At 49.3% G+C, this 15,019-nt stretch overlaps 1 protein-coding gene across 1 annotated transcript in view; it reads right to left on the bottom strand.

Moving 5' to 3' along the window:
* Nucleotides 1-8,352: 8,352 nt before the first annotated feature.
* CCDC30 (coiled-coil domain containing 30) overlaps nt 8,353-15,019 on the bottom strand; it is a 117,307-nt gene continuing 110,640 nt past the window's right edge. The window contains exons 23-26 of the mRNA XM_065421120.1: nt 13,474-13,610; nt 12,968-13,082; nt 11,352-11,419; nt 8,353-8,566 (exon numbers count right to left, since the gene is read on the bottom strand). Coding sequence (XP_065277192.1) covers nt 8,353-8,566; nt 11,352-11,419; nt 12,968-13,082; nt 13,474-13,610 — 534 coding nt within the window. The remainder of the gene's footprint in view (nt 8,567-11,351; nt 11,420-12,967; nt 13,083-13,473; nt 13,611-15,019) is intronic.

The raw sequence follows: 15,019 nt of genomic DNA, 5'->3' as shown, positions 1-15,019 counted from the left end.
CTTCCCAATTTGGTGTTCGATAGGCTTTATCGCCTCCATTTGACTTTCCCATTGTGTGGCACTCAGTGGTTTCAGTGTCAGAGAGGATGTTCCCAGATGTTGCTTCAAAATTTACCATCGATGAGTTGATGCAGAGAAAAATACAGAGATGCTTTGAATTACATTAAAAAATTCAGCAGCCTCACTAGAAGCTGATGCTGCATCACTGACCACCAAGTTCAATGAATGAGACCTGCATGGGGCAAAAAAAGCTCGAGGGTTTAACTCTCGGATCCGTGTCTGCACTCCGCTGTTCTTTCCTCTCATGTTGGCACCATTATCGTAGCCCTGACCTCTCATGTTAGCTATCGCAATTCCTGTATCTTCCAGCTTTTTAAGAAGCACATTTGTCATACCAGCTCCTGTAGTATCATCAATGTCAATACATTCTAGAAAATGCTCTCTGACAGTCACCCCTGCAGGGACATTTTCACTAGGTTATGTTGTTGTTACAAAATGCACCATTAAAGTCATTTGTTCTGTATGGTTGATGTCAGGTGTGCAGTCCAGAATAACAGAGTAATATCTTGCTGACTTCAGATCTGCCACGATCTTCTGTTTGACTTTTGTTGCCAGTAACTGTATGATCTCATTTTGAATTGTTTTTCCAAGGTAGTGGTGTGTGTACATTTCTTGGGTGGTGACTCTTCTTAGATGCTCCTGGAGTACAGCATCAAACTCAGCCATCAGCACCACAATTTTAAGAAAGTTTCCATTGTTTGGCACATACAGCTGATCTGAAGTGCCACGCAGATGCAGTGCTAGGTTTTGGGTAGCAAGCATTCTCACAATGGCAATGAGCCTTTTCAGAACATTTTGCCAGTAAAGAGACTCTGATGCAATCTTCTCTTGATGCTGATCATCTGTGGTGGCCTTTAACCTTAGTCTCATCTCAAGCTCTTTCCACCTATGGAATGCTCTCTGGTGATTTGCTGCCTTCTCATGGCATGCCAGATTTCTAGCCAGATTTTTCCAGTCCTTTGTTCCTGTAGAACCCAATGTGGCTGGAACATTAGACTGGAAGAGTTTGCAACAAAAACAGTATGCAGCATTCTGGGTTTTTGAGTACATAAGCCATGGCCTCTCCACTTTGTCACCATTGAGGATTTCACGCCAGTAATGTGTTGGATAGAAACTTCTATTTTCATTGTCTTTGGGGAACATGAAGTTTTTCACTTGCTGTGGCCCATGCAGTACAAGGAAGTCCCTCAGGCTACTGCTCAAATGGGTCCACAGTCCTGGATCATCTAGACGTAAGGAACTAAACTCAGCAGCAGCTGTTTCTTGCGCCTCCACCACACTCTTCTCTGATCTACACTTTTCTTTAGGAATGTGCCTGGTTACATCCATTTGAGATGGAGATATGGATGCTGCAGTAGCTGCCAGGTCACCTGCACTCTGACTAACTGGAAGTTCAGGCATCTCCTCACCACTCACATCCTCACTGGGGCCGGAAGGCTCACCGTGAACATTTGTGTCTATGTATCTCAGGAGAGCTCCTGCCTGCTTAGATAGAAAAGCTGCTTTTGCTTGCTTTCTTTTTCTGAATGCTGCCCCCGAGGGGCGTTTTCTTCTTTCACTCATGACTGCTGTTCTGTGCCAGCCACCAAATGAAATTAATAGGCAGCAGGTTTAAAACAAACAAAAGGACGTTCTTCTTCACACAGCGCACAGTCAACTTGTGGAACTCCTTACCTGAGGAGGTTGTGAAGGCTAGGACTATAACAGCGTTTAAAAGAGAACTGGATAAATTCATGGAGATTAAGTCCATTAATGGCTATTAGCCATGATGGGTAAGGAATGGTGTCCCTAGACTCTGTTTGTCAGAGGGTGGAGATGGACGGCAGGAGAGAGATCACTTGATCATTACCTGTTAGGTTCACTCCCTCTGGGGCACCTGGCATTGGCCACTGTCAGTAGACAGGATACTGGGCTAGATGGACCTTTGGTCTGACCCAGTACTGCTGTTCTTATGTTCTAGAGTGGCTCTCAACACTCAATTGAAGGGGACAAATGAGCAGGCTGGTAGCAGGGCCTGAGTGAGGAAGATATCAGCGTCTTAAGGGCCTAACTGGCTCCTACTGCTTCAGTTGACTGCCTGTTCTCCTCAAGTGGGTTCAGGGAAACAGCAGGAAACAGGAAGCTCCCTGAGAAGTTGGTGTTAATCAGTCCAGGCGCCTGTGGATGCTAGAGAGGTCATAAGAGGCTCCTCCTCCTCTCTCTCCCTGCAGCTCCTGCTGCTTTCTGTTCTTCCCTCTCACCTCTTCTCCTGCCTGCCTGTTATGTCTCTTGTGCCCTCCTTCCTCCAGCACAGCACTCCACCATCTCTGTGCATCTAGAACAGGGAGAATACATATGCACCAGCACCAGACACAATTTCTACACTCTGGGTCCTAGTGTCGCTCCCCCCCCCCCCCCCCCCACACACACACACCCTGATCTGACTGCATAAAGTTTCATAGCAGTTCACAAATTTGTCTTTGCCGCTGCTGGGATTCCCTGAATTACTCTTAGCACTTCATCATTTAGCTTTGATATTGTGCAGATGCATGTCATTGTGCTATTTAATTTATATTTTAACAACAAATACTCTTTGAAAACATGTATAAGTAAGTACTCGCTAGTAGTTTTAGCAATGACATCTGTATTTCTAGTATTGTTTTTTACTGTGATTTCCAATTTTGCAGATGACACTAAACTGGGAGGCGTGGTAGATATGCTGGAGGGTAGGGATCAGATACAGAGGGACCTAGACAAATTAGAGGATTGGGCCAAAAAAAACCTGATGAGGTTCAACAAAGACAAGTGCAGAGTCCTGCACTTAGGACGGAAGAATCCTATGCACTGCTACAGACTAGGGACCGAATGGCTAGGTAGCAGTTCTGCAGATAAGGACCTAGGGGTCACAGTGGACAAGAAGCTGGATATGAGTCAACAGTGTGCTCTTGTTGCCAAGAAGGCTAACGGCATTTTGGGCTGTATAAGTAGGGGCATTGCCAGCAGATCGAGGAACGTGATCGTTCCCCTTTATTCGACATTGGTGAGGCCTCATCTGGAGTACTGTGTCCAGTTTTGGGCCTCACACTACAAGAAGGATGTGGAAAAATTGGAAAGAGTCCAGCGGAGGGCAACAAAAATGATTAGGGGGCTGGAGCACATGACTTATGAGGAGAGGCTGAGGGAACTGGAATTGTTTAGTCTCCAGAAGAGAAGAATGAGGGGGGATTTGATAGCTGCTTTCAACTACCTGAAGGGGGGTTCCAAAGAGGATGGAGCTCGGCTGTTCTCAGTGGTGGCAGATGACAGAACAAGGAGCAATGGTCTCAAGTTGCAGTGGGGGAGGTCTAGATTGGATATTAGGAAACACTATTTCACTAGGAGGGTGGTGAAGCACTGGAATGCGTTATCTAGGGAGGTGGTGGAATCTCCTTCCTTGGAGGTTTTTAAGGCCTGGCTTGACAAAGCCCTGGCTGGGATGATTTAGTTGGGAATTGGTCCTGCTTTGAGCAGGGGGTTGGACTAGATGACCTCCTGAGGTCCCTTCCAACCCTGATATTCTATGATTCTATTATTCTAATTTGGAATTTTTAATTTAACTTTTTCATATTATTTTTAGAGCAGAAGTTTATTCTGTTGGATCATCTGACTTCCAGTCTGACTGAATTTCTGACCTGGTCTCAGAACTTTGTTTTCATTCAATCCACTAATGGTGATTGCCTTTTGTGACTGTTATTTTGCCTCTCAATCCAGCCCTTAGAGTTTTTCTGCATGCCATTGCTTGTGTGTAGAACTTGATTCTCAAATATTCAATAAAGGTAGTATACTATCTCATGGGACATCCTTCTCAAAGGCAAAAATCTACTGTAATTTTTGCTAAACATTAGAACTGCTGTAGTGGGTCAGACCAATAGTTCATCTAGTACAGTATCCTATCTTCTGACAGCGGCCAGTGCCAGGTGCTTCAGAGGGAATGAACAGAACAGGCCATCACGGAGTGAACCGTCCCTTCATCCACTCCCAGCCAGGACCAGCTCTAGGCACCAGCAAACCAAGCACGTGCTTGGGGCGGCACAATTCCAGGGGCGGCACTTGCGCTGTCGGAGGTTGTGTTTTTTTTTTGCTTGGGGCGGCAAAACCCCTAGAGCCAGCCCTGCTCCCAGCATCTGGCATTCAGAGGTTTAGGGACACTCACAGCATGGGGATGCATCCCTGATTCTCTTGGCTAATAGCTGATGCACCTATCCTGAGGAACTGATCCTCTCCACCAGGAGCACTGGGGAGTAAGGGTTGCCCTCACCAGTACAGCATAGACACCACACAGTGCATGGCTCCTCTGGGGTGCTCAGTATAGCTGGCAGGGCCTCCTGCCCCTACCTGTTTGCCATCAGGGTATTTAGGCAGCAGCAACATTATGGCTTCCACATGAATGGGAGTGTTTGGGGGAGGGAAAGGACTTCTTGGCCCTCTTCTCACCTCCACCACCACTAATACCGCTGTGTGATGGCAGCCATATTTTGACCCTGTAATAGATAGGAACTGCTTCTACCAGGAAATATTTCAGGTGAGCATAGATAGCCCTCAGTAAGGGAAATAGGAAATCCAAAATAATTCCTCTCCTTTCTACCCAACCCCCAGAGAATAACATATACCTGCATGGAGACAAACCCATCTGGCTCATCTTTACCCGACAGACTTCAAAATCTCTTTCTGAATAAGCCCTTTCATCTCCAATGAGATATTACCCCAGGAGCTGGCTGGAATCTACGCTCCCTTTGATCCAAAACCTCTCTCAGTCAAGGCAATAGGACAAGTGCATTGCTGCCTGTGCCTGCCTGCTGAGTTGGTGAACTGTAATGGTCAGAGATCGCACCAACATAGAAGTATATCGAAGGCAAACCCTAGGAAAATTAAGAGTTTAAATTATCCTCCACATGTCCTGCGTCCCACTAAAGTGAATCCAACTCACAGGTCACTTGGGCAGAAATGTCCATGTCAGGATGGCACAGTAAATGAAGCTGCAAAATAAATGATGTTTAAATGAACTCACTCTATTTTTTACAATCCTCTATTAAGAAATAATTGATACATATGTACTCCAGGCAGGGTCATTTGGAAGCCGAACACTTTATGTTTCCATCCCACACCACTGTCAAGTTTTAGCAAATTAGGACAAGTCAGCAAAGAACAACCTCAGATATCAGTAACTGCTACTGGTAACAATTCGCTGCTATTGGTAGCAAATTACATTAGAAGCAGTTTTCTACAATCCCTTACATATGAGTAACTGCTACAGGTAGGAAATTCTGGTGCAGAAACAGGCTTGCCCGAGCGGGTGGGAAAAGTGCCTACCCAGTCTCGTCTCCCCCCCCCCAGTGCAGGCCAGGCCAGGCAGGCTTGTCCGGAGGGCAGGATCGGGGCCCCGGTCCCGCTGTGACTGCAGGGCGCAGTACTGGGTTTACAGTGACGCCAGGCCCACACGGAAGGGGCCATGTGACTACTTGGGGGCCCACAAAGGGTTAGTCCAGCCCTGGCCACAGCCCGGCAATGTGAAGTCAGCAACTTTTCCAGCGCGCAGGCGCAGCAGGGACTGGGTGTTGCAAGGTATGCTGGGAGTTACAGTTTGCACGCCGCTGTGTTCTGCTGGGGCCTTGGGACCTGCGCTGCCAGCTGCACTACTAGTCCCAGCATGCCCCGCGCCACGCTGTGAGCCGCCCCAGCTGAAGCGGGCAGATCAAAAAACAAAAAAACCCAACCCCCCAGCAAGGAAATGGCACAGGGAGAGAGCCCCCCACCCCCATGGCTCACCCCACCCCCGAGTCTGTCCCGCTCTCCTGGGGCGGTGGGAAGCCGGGAGCGGCCGTGGTGCTCTGATCCCCACGTGCAGCCCCCCCCCCCCCCCCCCGGCCATGGGCTCCTGGCTAGGGTTACCATATTTTGAGTGTCCAAAAAGAGGACACTCCACGGGGCCCCGCCCCCAGCCCCGCCCACGCCCCAACTCCACCCCTTCCCCAAAGTCCCCGCCCCAACTCCGCCCCCTCCCCTGCTTCCCACGAACATTTGATTCGTGGGAAGCCTGAAGCAGGAAGCAAGCAGCAGGTAAGCTGGGGGGGGTGGGGGGAGGAGGCGCGGCCCAGTCTGGTCCCCTCCGGCGGCCAGCCCCGGCCCCGGCCCCAGCGTCTCCAGCCTGGCTCGGATCGGACCCTGGGGTGCCGGCCCGGGGCCAGCACCGCCGGCCCCCGGCCCAGCACTGCCGGCCCCAGCCCGCGGCCCAGCGCGGCCCCGGCCCAGCACTGCCGGCCCCCGGCCCAGCGCACCCCCGGCCGCCCAGCACCGCCGGCCCCCGCCGCCCGGCGGCCCGGCCCCCGGCGGCCTGGCACCGCCGCCCCCCCTGGCCGCCCGGCACCGCCGGCCCGCCCGGCACCCCTGGCACCGCCGGCCCGCCCGGCATCCCCGACCGCCTGGCACCGCCGGCCCCCGGCCCCGGCCCAGCAGCGCCAGATTTTCCCGGACATGTTCAGCTTTTTGGGATTTCCCCCCGGACGGGGATTTGAGTCCCAAAAAGCCGGACATGTCCGGGAAAATCCGGACGTATGGTAACCCTATTCCTGGCACCGTCTGGACCCTGCAGCTTTGCACCGGGGGGTGGTTGTCTGTGGCCCCCGGGGTTGGGGGCGGTGACAGCCAGGCTGGCTGCCTGCCCCCTGCCAGTGGCAATGCCCAGCAACTGGCCCCGCACTCCGGGGAGGGGGGAGCGCGGCTTGGGGGGATAGGGCAGTTGTGGAGTGAGTCCGGGTTCGACGGGGGAGCTGGCGGTGATTCCGTGGGGGAGGGGGATAGGAGAACCGGGGTGTAGAGGGGCGGGGGCAGAGGGAGGGGATACTTCTGGTTAAAGTTGGGGGTTGGTTCAGGGAGGTGCAGTAGGAGGGAGGAAGGTGACAGCCCTAGGGTGAAAGTGGGGGGAGTGGTAGCAGGGACATTGAGAAGAGCCCTTGTGTGAAGGTCGGGGTTAGTTGTGTGTGTGTGGGGGGGAGAGCCCAGGTGTGAAGGTTGGTATAGAGGCTTGAGGCTGGATTGTGGTAGCCTTTGTGATAAAGTGTGTGTGTGTCTCTCAGTGACCTTTTCTCCCAGCAAAAGATGGGCACCAGCAGTTTTCCTCCCCGCATTCCACCCCAGTAACTTAAGTTTTGTGAACATTATTGTACCAAAGTAGAAAAATCCAGCTTTCAAAATTGTATTTATGAAACATAACTGAGGGTGGAGGGGAGATGCAGGTGCAACTCCACTGAGTGGGACATTGGGGCTTAATATGGCTCATAAATGTGCTAGTTAAGCACTTGTGTTCAGGGCCAGAAGCAGGCCCTGAGTGTTTTAACAAAAAAGACAAAACTAACAAAGAACCCCCTCCCACACAAGTAAACCAAATTCAAGTATTCTGGGTATATTGATGTTAGTCCAGTTTGTTCTCTATGGGCTGAGTGGAGGTCTCAATCAAGTATGGCTTCAAATATCTTATTTTGTTTATGAATAAATGTTTTCATCCCCATCCCAGCAGTACCAGGTTTACTATGGCGCCGTCGCGCTGGGCCCACACTCGGAAGGGGTCCATAACAACTACATGAGGGCCAGGGCCGGCTCCAGGCACCAGGTAAGGAAGCAGGTGCTTGGGGTGGCCAATACAAAGGGGCAGCAGTCCGTCCGGTATCAGGGCGGCACGTCCAGGTCTTTGGTGGCAATTTGGCGGCGGGTCCCTCATTCCCTCTCTTCCTCTTTGAGCTGCCACCGAAGAGGAAGAGAGGGGGACCCGCCGCCAAACTGCCGCCGAAGAAGCGGCACGATTGAGGTGCCGCCGAAGTGCCACTGCTTGTCTTTTTTTTTTTCCCCCCCCCCCACTTGGGGCAGCAGAAAAGCTGGAGCCGGCCCTGATGAGGGCTCACAAATATGTTTGGCGTCAGGCCCATAAAAGTTTAATCTGGCCCTGGCATCGCGGACCCGTGCAGAGGCAGGATCAGGGCCCTGGCCTGTGAACGTGTCAACTCCTTGTGTGATCTAGAGACCAAATGACAAACACCCCTTTTACAAAAAACCTTTTAATGAATTAAATCTGTGAATGTAAAAATTTCAGGGCAATCTGGTATGAGATGCTAGAGCTGGGCAAGTGATTGACACAACAGCTGTCAAATAACAGCTGAGAAAAATCACAAAATTCATTGAACGAGTTATTGGATACATACTGATCTGGCTGGACGCATGGCCCACTGCAGCAGGAAGCCAACAGCCACAGTCCAATCAGAGAGCAGCTCCTTGGAATCCCTCTTAGACGCTATCGCAGCCGAAGCTTGGACTCTGGGGCTGCGTTGGGAAGTTTGTGGTGTCTCCAGGTGAAGCCACATTTAAGTAACCAATCTCAGAAGGCTGAGAAGGTGATAAGGAAAACAGGGACTTTGGGGTCTCGGTTCCTTCTTCAGGCTTGACATCTTGGATGGCTCTCAGAATGCCAAGGGAGTTTGGCAGCCCTGTTGCTGAGAAGCTGAAAAAGAATTTCCATCACTAATTCACTTTGCCAACATCTGCCTACAGCAGTCACCTGGCCTCCAGTACTGTAGTGTCTAAGTGCCTCACAATCCTTAACATATTTGTCCTCACACACCCTGTGAACACGGCAGTGCTATTATCTCCCAATTACAGCTGGGGGAGAGGCTGAGAGACATCACACAGGAAGTCTGTGGCACAGCAGGGACTTGAACCCAAATCCTAGGCTAGTGCCCTACTGACCGGACTATCCTTCCTTTCTCTACACCTCCCCTCCTTCCCAACAGGTGCTCTTGCCAGTAAGGCCAGACTTTAAAGGAACAGGGCAATTTGTGTCACAAACAGGTGGTTTTTAATTTAAAAATAAAAGTTTTGGAGCTGTTTTTGGAAAACTTAATTTGGGAGAGAAGTCAGTAAAATGTGGTTAAACTTGTGTTCAGAAATGTCCATTGCTGTTGCATATTTACAGTGCAGTGCTGATAAGATTTGTCAAGTTGCTTTACTCTTACACTGTCTTGCACAGACCATGTTTGCTAACGTTTATGGCAAAACCCCTCCGTAACCTAAGTCAATGTGCGGCTGCCCTGCGACCCCCAGCCCTGCTAAACAGCAGAAGCAAAACTTTCTCTTCCCACTCAGTCCCATAGCACCTTGATCAACATGGGCCGGGCACCAAGTTCTGGGTCCTGCCACACCTCACTCAATCCTCATGCCTCTCCAAATCACCTACGTTCCCCCATAACCCACTGCCCCCCAACTCAACTGGAGGCAAGCCCCAAGCCGCCCAGCTCTCTAGATGGCTGCTCCCCATAACTGGGATAGACTCCTATTTCCCTCGCTCCCTTGGCTCCTCCTAACCCACAGTGCCTCCAAGGCTCCCCCCATAAGTACACCCTTACAAGCTCCTGTGACCCAATGGCTCCCACCATGGTTATTCCAACCTCTCTATCCCCTAACTGCTCCCAACCTAAACCCTAGAGACTCCATTTTCCTCCGAGGAGCCCCCAGACTCCACAGAGCATGCAAAAACTGCCGAACTCCTGGCTCTCCCATGGCATCCCAGCACTCTGTACCCCTTCCCCGGAAACCAATAGCTCTTTATTATTATTAATTACATGTATTGCAGTAGCACCTTGAGGCCCCAACCAGGGAGCAAGGCCCATTGTGATAGGTCCTTTACACACATAATGGAAAGCCCCAAAAGGCTTACAATCAAAGTAAAGGAGGCAGCAGCTAGCAGAGGATGGTTTAGCCACACTTCTAGCCCCCCTAAAATTCAATTCCTCCTTAAACACCCTTCTTCACATGGCCCCTGCTCCCCCTTAGCCCTGGGAGTCTTTGAAGGAGGGCTATAGCCAGAACCCAATTTCAAATTTTGGGCAGGCCAATGGCCCATGATCCTCCAGATTAGGTACCAGGATCTTCAGGAGACGGTCACTGCCCTTCCCATACCCACAGGGGCATGGCCTGTTATGTAGACTGAGCTGGCAAAGCACTGGCCATATCTTTTGTAACAAGGGCCTGGGGGAAGCCCTCCCCCAATGGGCAGGGTTTCTCTGTGTGTATGAGTAGCCCCACCAAACAGGGGGAGAGTGGGGCTTCCCCTTAGCATGGGAGACACCCTGCCCATTGTAGGAGGGGCTTCCAAAGACCCAGAGACCATAAGACCCTTTGCAAAGGTTTCTTAGTCCCTCTGTCTCCTAAGGCACGGGCAGAGGGCTTTTTTTGAAGTTTCATTGCAAACAGTTTTGCAAATTATCAAGTCTCTTGAAGAAGAGTTGTGAGAATGGGACTAATGGTTATTATGATCTAATGACAGGACAAAGAGGCTTATAGAATTGTGGGGAAAGGCCTAAAATCTTCTAATGAAGAAGAACCCAAGCATGCGAAGAGTTTGCTGAAATCTGTTCTGAAAACTCTGTTTTGTGGCTGTCTTTCAGACTGTTTAGGAAATGACGCTTAGCACTACAGGAGAAGGTTCACTCCCATGTATGGTTATGGAGACATTAAGCCCGAGATCATGAAAAAGAACCCTACGTTTTAGCACCACCTGTGGGACACGAGAGTAACAGTGAAATGTTTTCACCCCCTCAGCTCAACAGAATCCAGTGACATACATTTGCACCATGTACTCCTGAGCTTGGCAAAGAAAACTATAACAATTGAGGAATGTTAACAATCAGTATTACACTTAGTGATTTAAATGTGAGCTTAGGTGGCACAGACCAGCTGTCTTCTGGTTTCATTCAAATTATTTTATCTCTTCAAAAGAATGGTGCATGCATGGGCCAAGGGATAAAGATTTTGAAACTCCATTGTGTACATAACTGGCAGTGCATCTTTAGTCTTCTATGATTATGTTATTACTTAAACTACCACCCATAAATCATGAGGAGCTGGAAAATGTATTTCTGGAATTTTTCTTCTCTGTACCATGTGCTTTTATATAATCGTTTTCCCCACAGCATGACTAAAACACATCTCCAAATAAAAGAAAGGGTGGAGCATGTGTTTGGAAAACAAGAATTCACAGCTTCACTCTCCCCAGACACTTGGGGGGAGGGCTAGCTCAGTGGTTTGAGCATTGGTCTGCTAAACCCAGGGTTGTGAGTTCAATCCTTGAGGGGGCCATTTAGGGATCTGGGGCAAAAATCTGTCTGGGGATTGACCCTGCTTTGAGCAGGGGGTTGGACTAGATACCTCCTGAGGTCACTTCCAACCCTGATATTCTATGATAATATTAGTAAATAGACACACTGCCTGCATGTTTTTACTTATAATACCTTATGTTTGGACGTGGCAACATCTTACTTAGCAGCTGGCATTCAGAGAAGCCAATGCTCCTGAAGTCCTAGAAAGAGAACCAGAAAAATAAACAACAAATCCAAGGTAGGAAGGATGCTCTAGGCAATCAGTGCTTGCAAGTGTGTCATTCACAAACTAGAGAGAAAAAGAAGGTTTTAATATAACATTTATAGAGAGAACACATGGAATCACAGACGCAGAGAATTCCAAAGAGATGAAACACCTCAAGGGAACATATGTTTTGCGTGTGTTGGTGGCATGTGAGGGATGTTATTTATATGATGGGTTTTTTTTCTAATAACAGTTCAATGCAAGGGCATGAGCATAACTCCCAGAGGATGAAAAAAACCATATGCAAATAATTCAGGAAAAGTTATTTCCATTGAATGGATCTGCTCCAGTAAAGGTAGCCATTTGTAGTTGAAAATCCTAACAAATTATATTATATATTCTTCTTTCATAAGCACATGGGGCCTGGGGGAGCAGACTTACTATTATAAACACATCTGTTATTCTCCCTGTTAGCCACTGTACCACACACTGGGACCAGCATTTTCAAATGTGGTTGCCTAGACTCAGGTCTGCTCCACACTCCAAAGTTATGGTTTCAGAGCTATGTCTGCTAGGAATGTGAAAAACAATCACACCCCGTCCTGACGTAGCTATGGTGGCAAAACCTCCAATGGAGGCACTGCTACGCCAACGTCTGTCAACCTGGCTAACCGTCTGGGGAGGTGGTGTAGCTATGTTGGCAGAAGAACTCCTGTGTCAGCCTGTGCTGCATCTACACTCGGAGGCTATGCTGGTACAGGCTCTGTAGTGTAGACATGGCTTCAGATATATTTAGGCCCTTAGGCTGTGATTTTCAAAGGTCTCTAAGGGAGTTACGCACTCAATTCCTATTTAATTTAAACTGTGAACATCCCAGTCAAATAAATGGCTTGATTCTCAGAGGTCCTGAGCCCATGCAATGGGAAATGGGAGTGCTCAGCACCTTTGCAAATCAGGACACCTCTTCAGGTGCCAAAGTAGGGATTTAGGCTCCCATGTTTGACATTTTGGGGTCGTTTGTGTAAAATATCTAAAATTACCCACTTTTAAAAAAGTTTTCCTGGTTCCCGACCTTACACGTCATTGGGATATTTTTAATGACTGAAAAACAAAAAAGAACAAAGGTAAGAAAGAGTGACGCCTTTGTCACAATGACAAGTGGCCTAATAACACAACAGATGAGGGCACTGGCTGGCTCAGCAGACTGGAAATGAGCCACAAAGCCTTGCACATCTAGGCCACTGGCTCCAATTCAGCTAATCAAGAGTAACATTACCAGCCAATCCGTGGGGGGGGTCATTTATGAAATGAGTTGGTGGGGCTCAGTCCAATGCCTAGGGGACTGGGCACTAATAATACACCTCCCCTTCTGGCGGTTTTAACTGTGGGTACTACTCACTTTTGAAAGGCTGGTCCTGTACGGACATATATACCAAACATTCCTGTGGTGTCTAGAGGAGGTTAACGCTGAGGTACATTGGTAGGGACTAGGGTGAAATTCCTCAGATGTGCCCATTTTACAGAGAAAGGCAGCACGTCTCACCTCTAAGCTGTGGGTCTGGATGTTCCTCAGAGTACGTTCCAGAACGCCAACCTGACTGGAAAGCTGCAGGGTGCTTTCCTGGAGTCGCTTGTTTTCTTCATCCAGGAACTGCACTCTGAGAAGGTCACAGAGAAAGGGCACAGTTTATTTTCTGCACATGAATCTTCACCCTAACCATTTTCTGTGTTCAAAGGGGCATTTCCTCTCAACCTCTCTGCTGAGAAACTCAAACAACCCTTTAAACCCTTCAAACACATTGCCCCTGCAGTTCTACACCGAGTCATGTTCCATGCCGCGCCAGGGCCATTTCAAAGCAGCTATTGCCGTGAAGTGGCCTGCCTACATCCTTTAGGCATGAGGAGCAGCTACCCTAGTTTTACTCCATGCACAGAAGGAGGATTTCATCGGCGTGACGCTGGCACAGAACTGGAGAACGCAGTTTGGCGGAAAGGGCTAACTTTGAACTCTGGCCCAGGAGCGCTCTCGGTAACAGCATTGATGGCTACCTGTTCTGGATTGTGGAAATGATCCATTTGTTGTTCCATCCAACTTCTTCCTGTTCATTAAGCTGCTGTAAGAGTTCTCTTTTCTCTTGGAGCAAATTCTCATTCTCCGTGGTGATCTGTCTGATCAATGCATGTTCCTGTGGTTAAGAAAACAGCATGAAACAATAGCTTTGATATAGCATCCACAGATCTCGAAGTGCTGTATAAAGGAGGTCACCATCCGGGGTCTGATTATAAAATACGTATTGTCTTTGATGTTATGTGGCCTGGAAAGGGTCTTGTAGTCACACTCTTCCAATGGCATTTCAGATGGACAGGTGGAAAGAATGTTTGACACCATCAGAAGCAGACATGAGACAATCCCACTCATTTCCCAGTCACAGAGTTCTCCCCAAGGCACCTGTGTTTTTGCAGAAAAGAGCAAATTAATTCAGAAAACCTCAGTCTCAATAAGTAACATTGGGTATTCCAGGAACTTCTACTGTGGCCAGGCAACAGTGAGCTACTGGGCAGCACCAGTCACAGTAAAATCACCACTGCCCTCCCCTGGCAGGCCCACCACAAGGGAAGGTTCTCTGCACTTGGGCAGTTTGGGTTTGTTAAATATTGGGGAATTGCATTCCCTTAAAATAAAGGATTTCTAATACACAAAATACATCAATTAATGTGACCGACCAAACCCGTTCCTGGTGCAACTGCAGCGTGCTCAGTGGAGGCAGGTACGCCAGAAACTAGGGTGACCCTGTATGTTAGAGAATTTGTAAATGGAACTTCCTCTGAGGTCTGTTTCCTAAGGTGGGTGGGTGCCTCAGGCTAACTGAAGGCACAAGAGGCACCCCGGAGGAGCGGGTGGGAGGGGGAAGAGAAAGCTGCTCCATCTACATCTGTCCCACCTCACTAAAACAATCCTTAGAAATCACTCACCCCTACTCCTGCAGCAGCCCCTCATGTGCTCAGCTGTGCAGGGGGCTGCAAGCTTTGGCTGCTGCTCTGCTCTTGCGACACTCTGCTCAACTGAAAGAGCGCATGCAGCCCTGCTCTACTGAGCCCTCTCAAGCAGCACTTGGCCTGCTGGGGAAATGGGCAACAGGGAAGGATTCTAAAGCACAAAGAAAGAATAAAGGGAGAACAGAGACAGAAAAGATGGAGAAAAACAGTGGAAAGAAAGCGAGATGATGGCAACTGTATTAAGGTATGGCATGACATGGTGGGGGTCACCAACCTGCCAAGCCACTGACTGTGGGCTCCTCCAAAACCAGACAGGGAACCACTGATCTGTGGTACCCAGGAAGCCTCTGTCTCCTTGGAACCTAACCACAGAGAGATACTCGTCTCTCTCTTACACAAGCGTGGCTTGATTAGCCTGATTTTCACCTTCCCGACTTTATCCACACTGAACTGATCTGTCTGACATTTTGTGTTGGATTGGATGGCAGCGTAGGGCTTTTCTGGAAAGTCTGAGGAAAATGCAGCAGCAAAGGGCTTGGGAGGTTGGAGCAGGGCTTAAGTTGTGCCAGGGCTGAGCCCCGGCACCTCTGGGCCTGGC

This window comes from Emys orbicularis, chromosome 22 (genome assembly GCF_028017835.1).
Source record: "Emys orbicularis isolate rEmyOrb1 chromosome 22, rEmyOrb1.hap1, whole genome shotgun sequence".
Taxonomy (NCBI): Eukaryota; Metazoa; Chordata; order Testudines; family Emydidae; genus Emys; species Emys orbicularis.
This window is presented reverse-complemented; position numbering and strand designations above follow the sequence as displayed.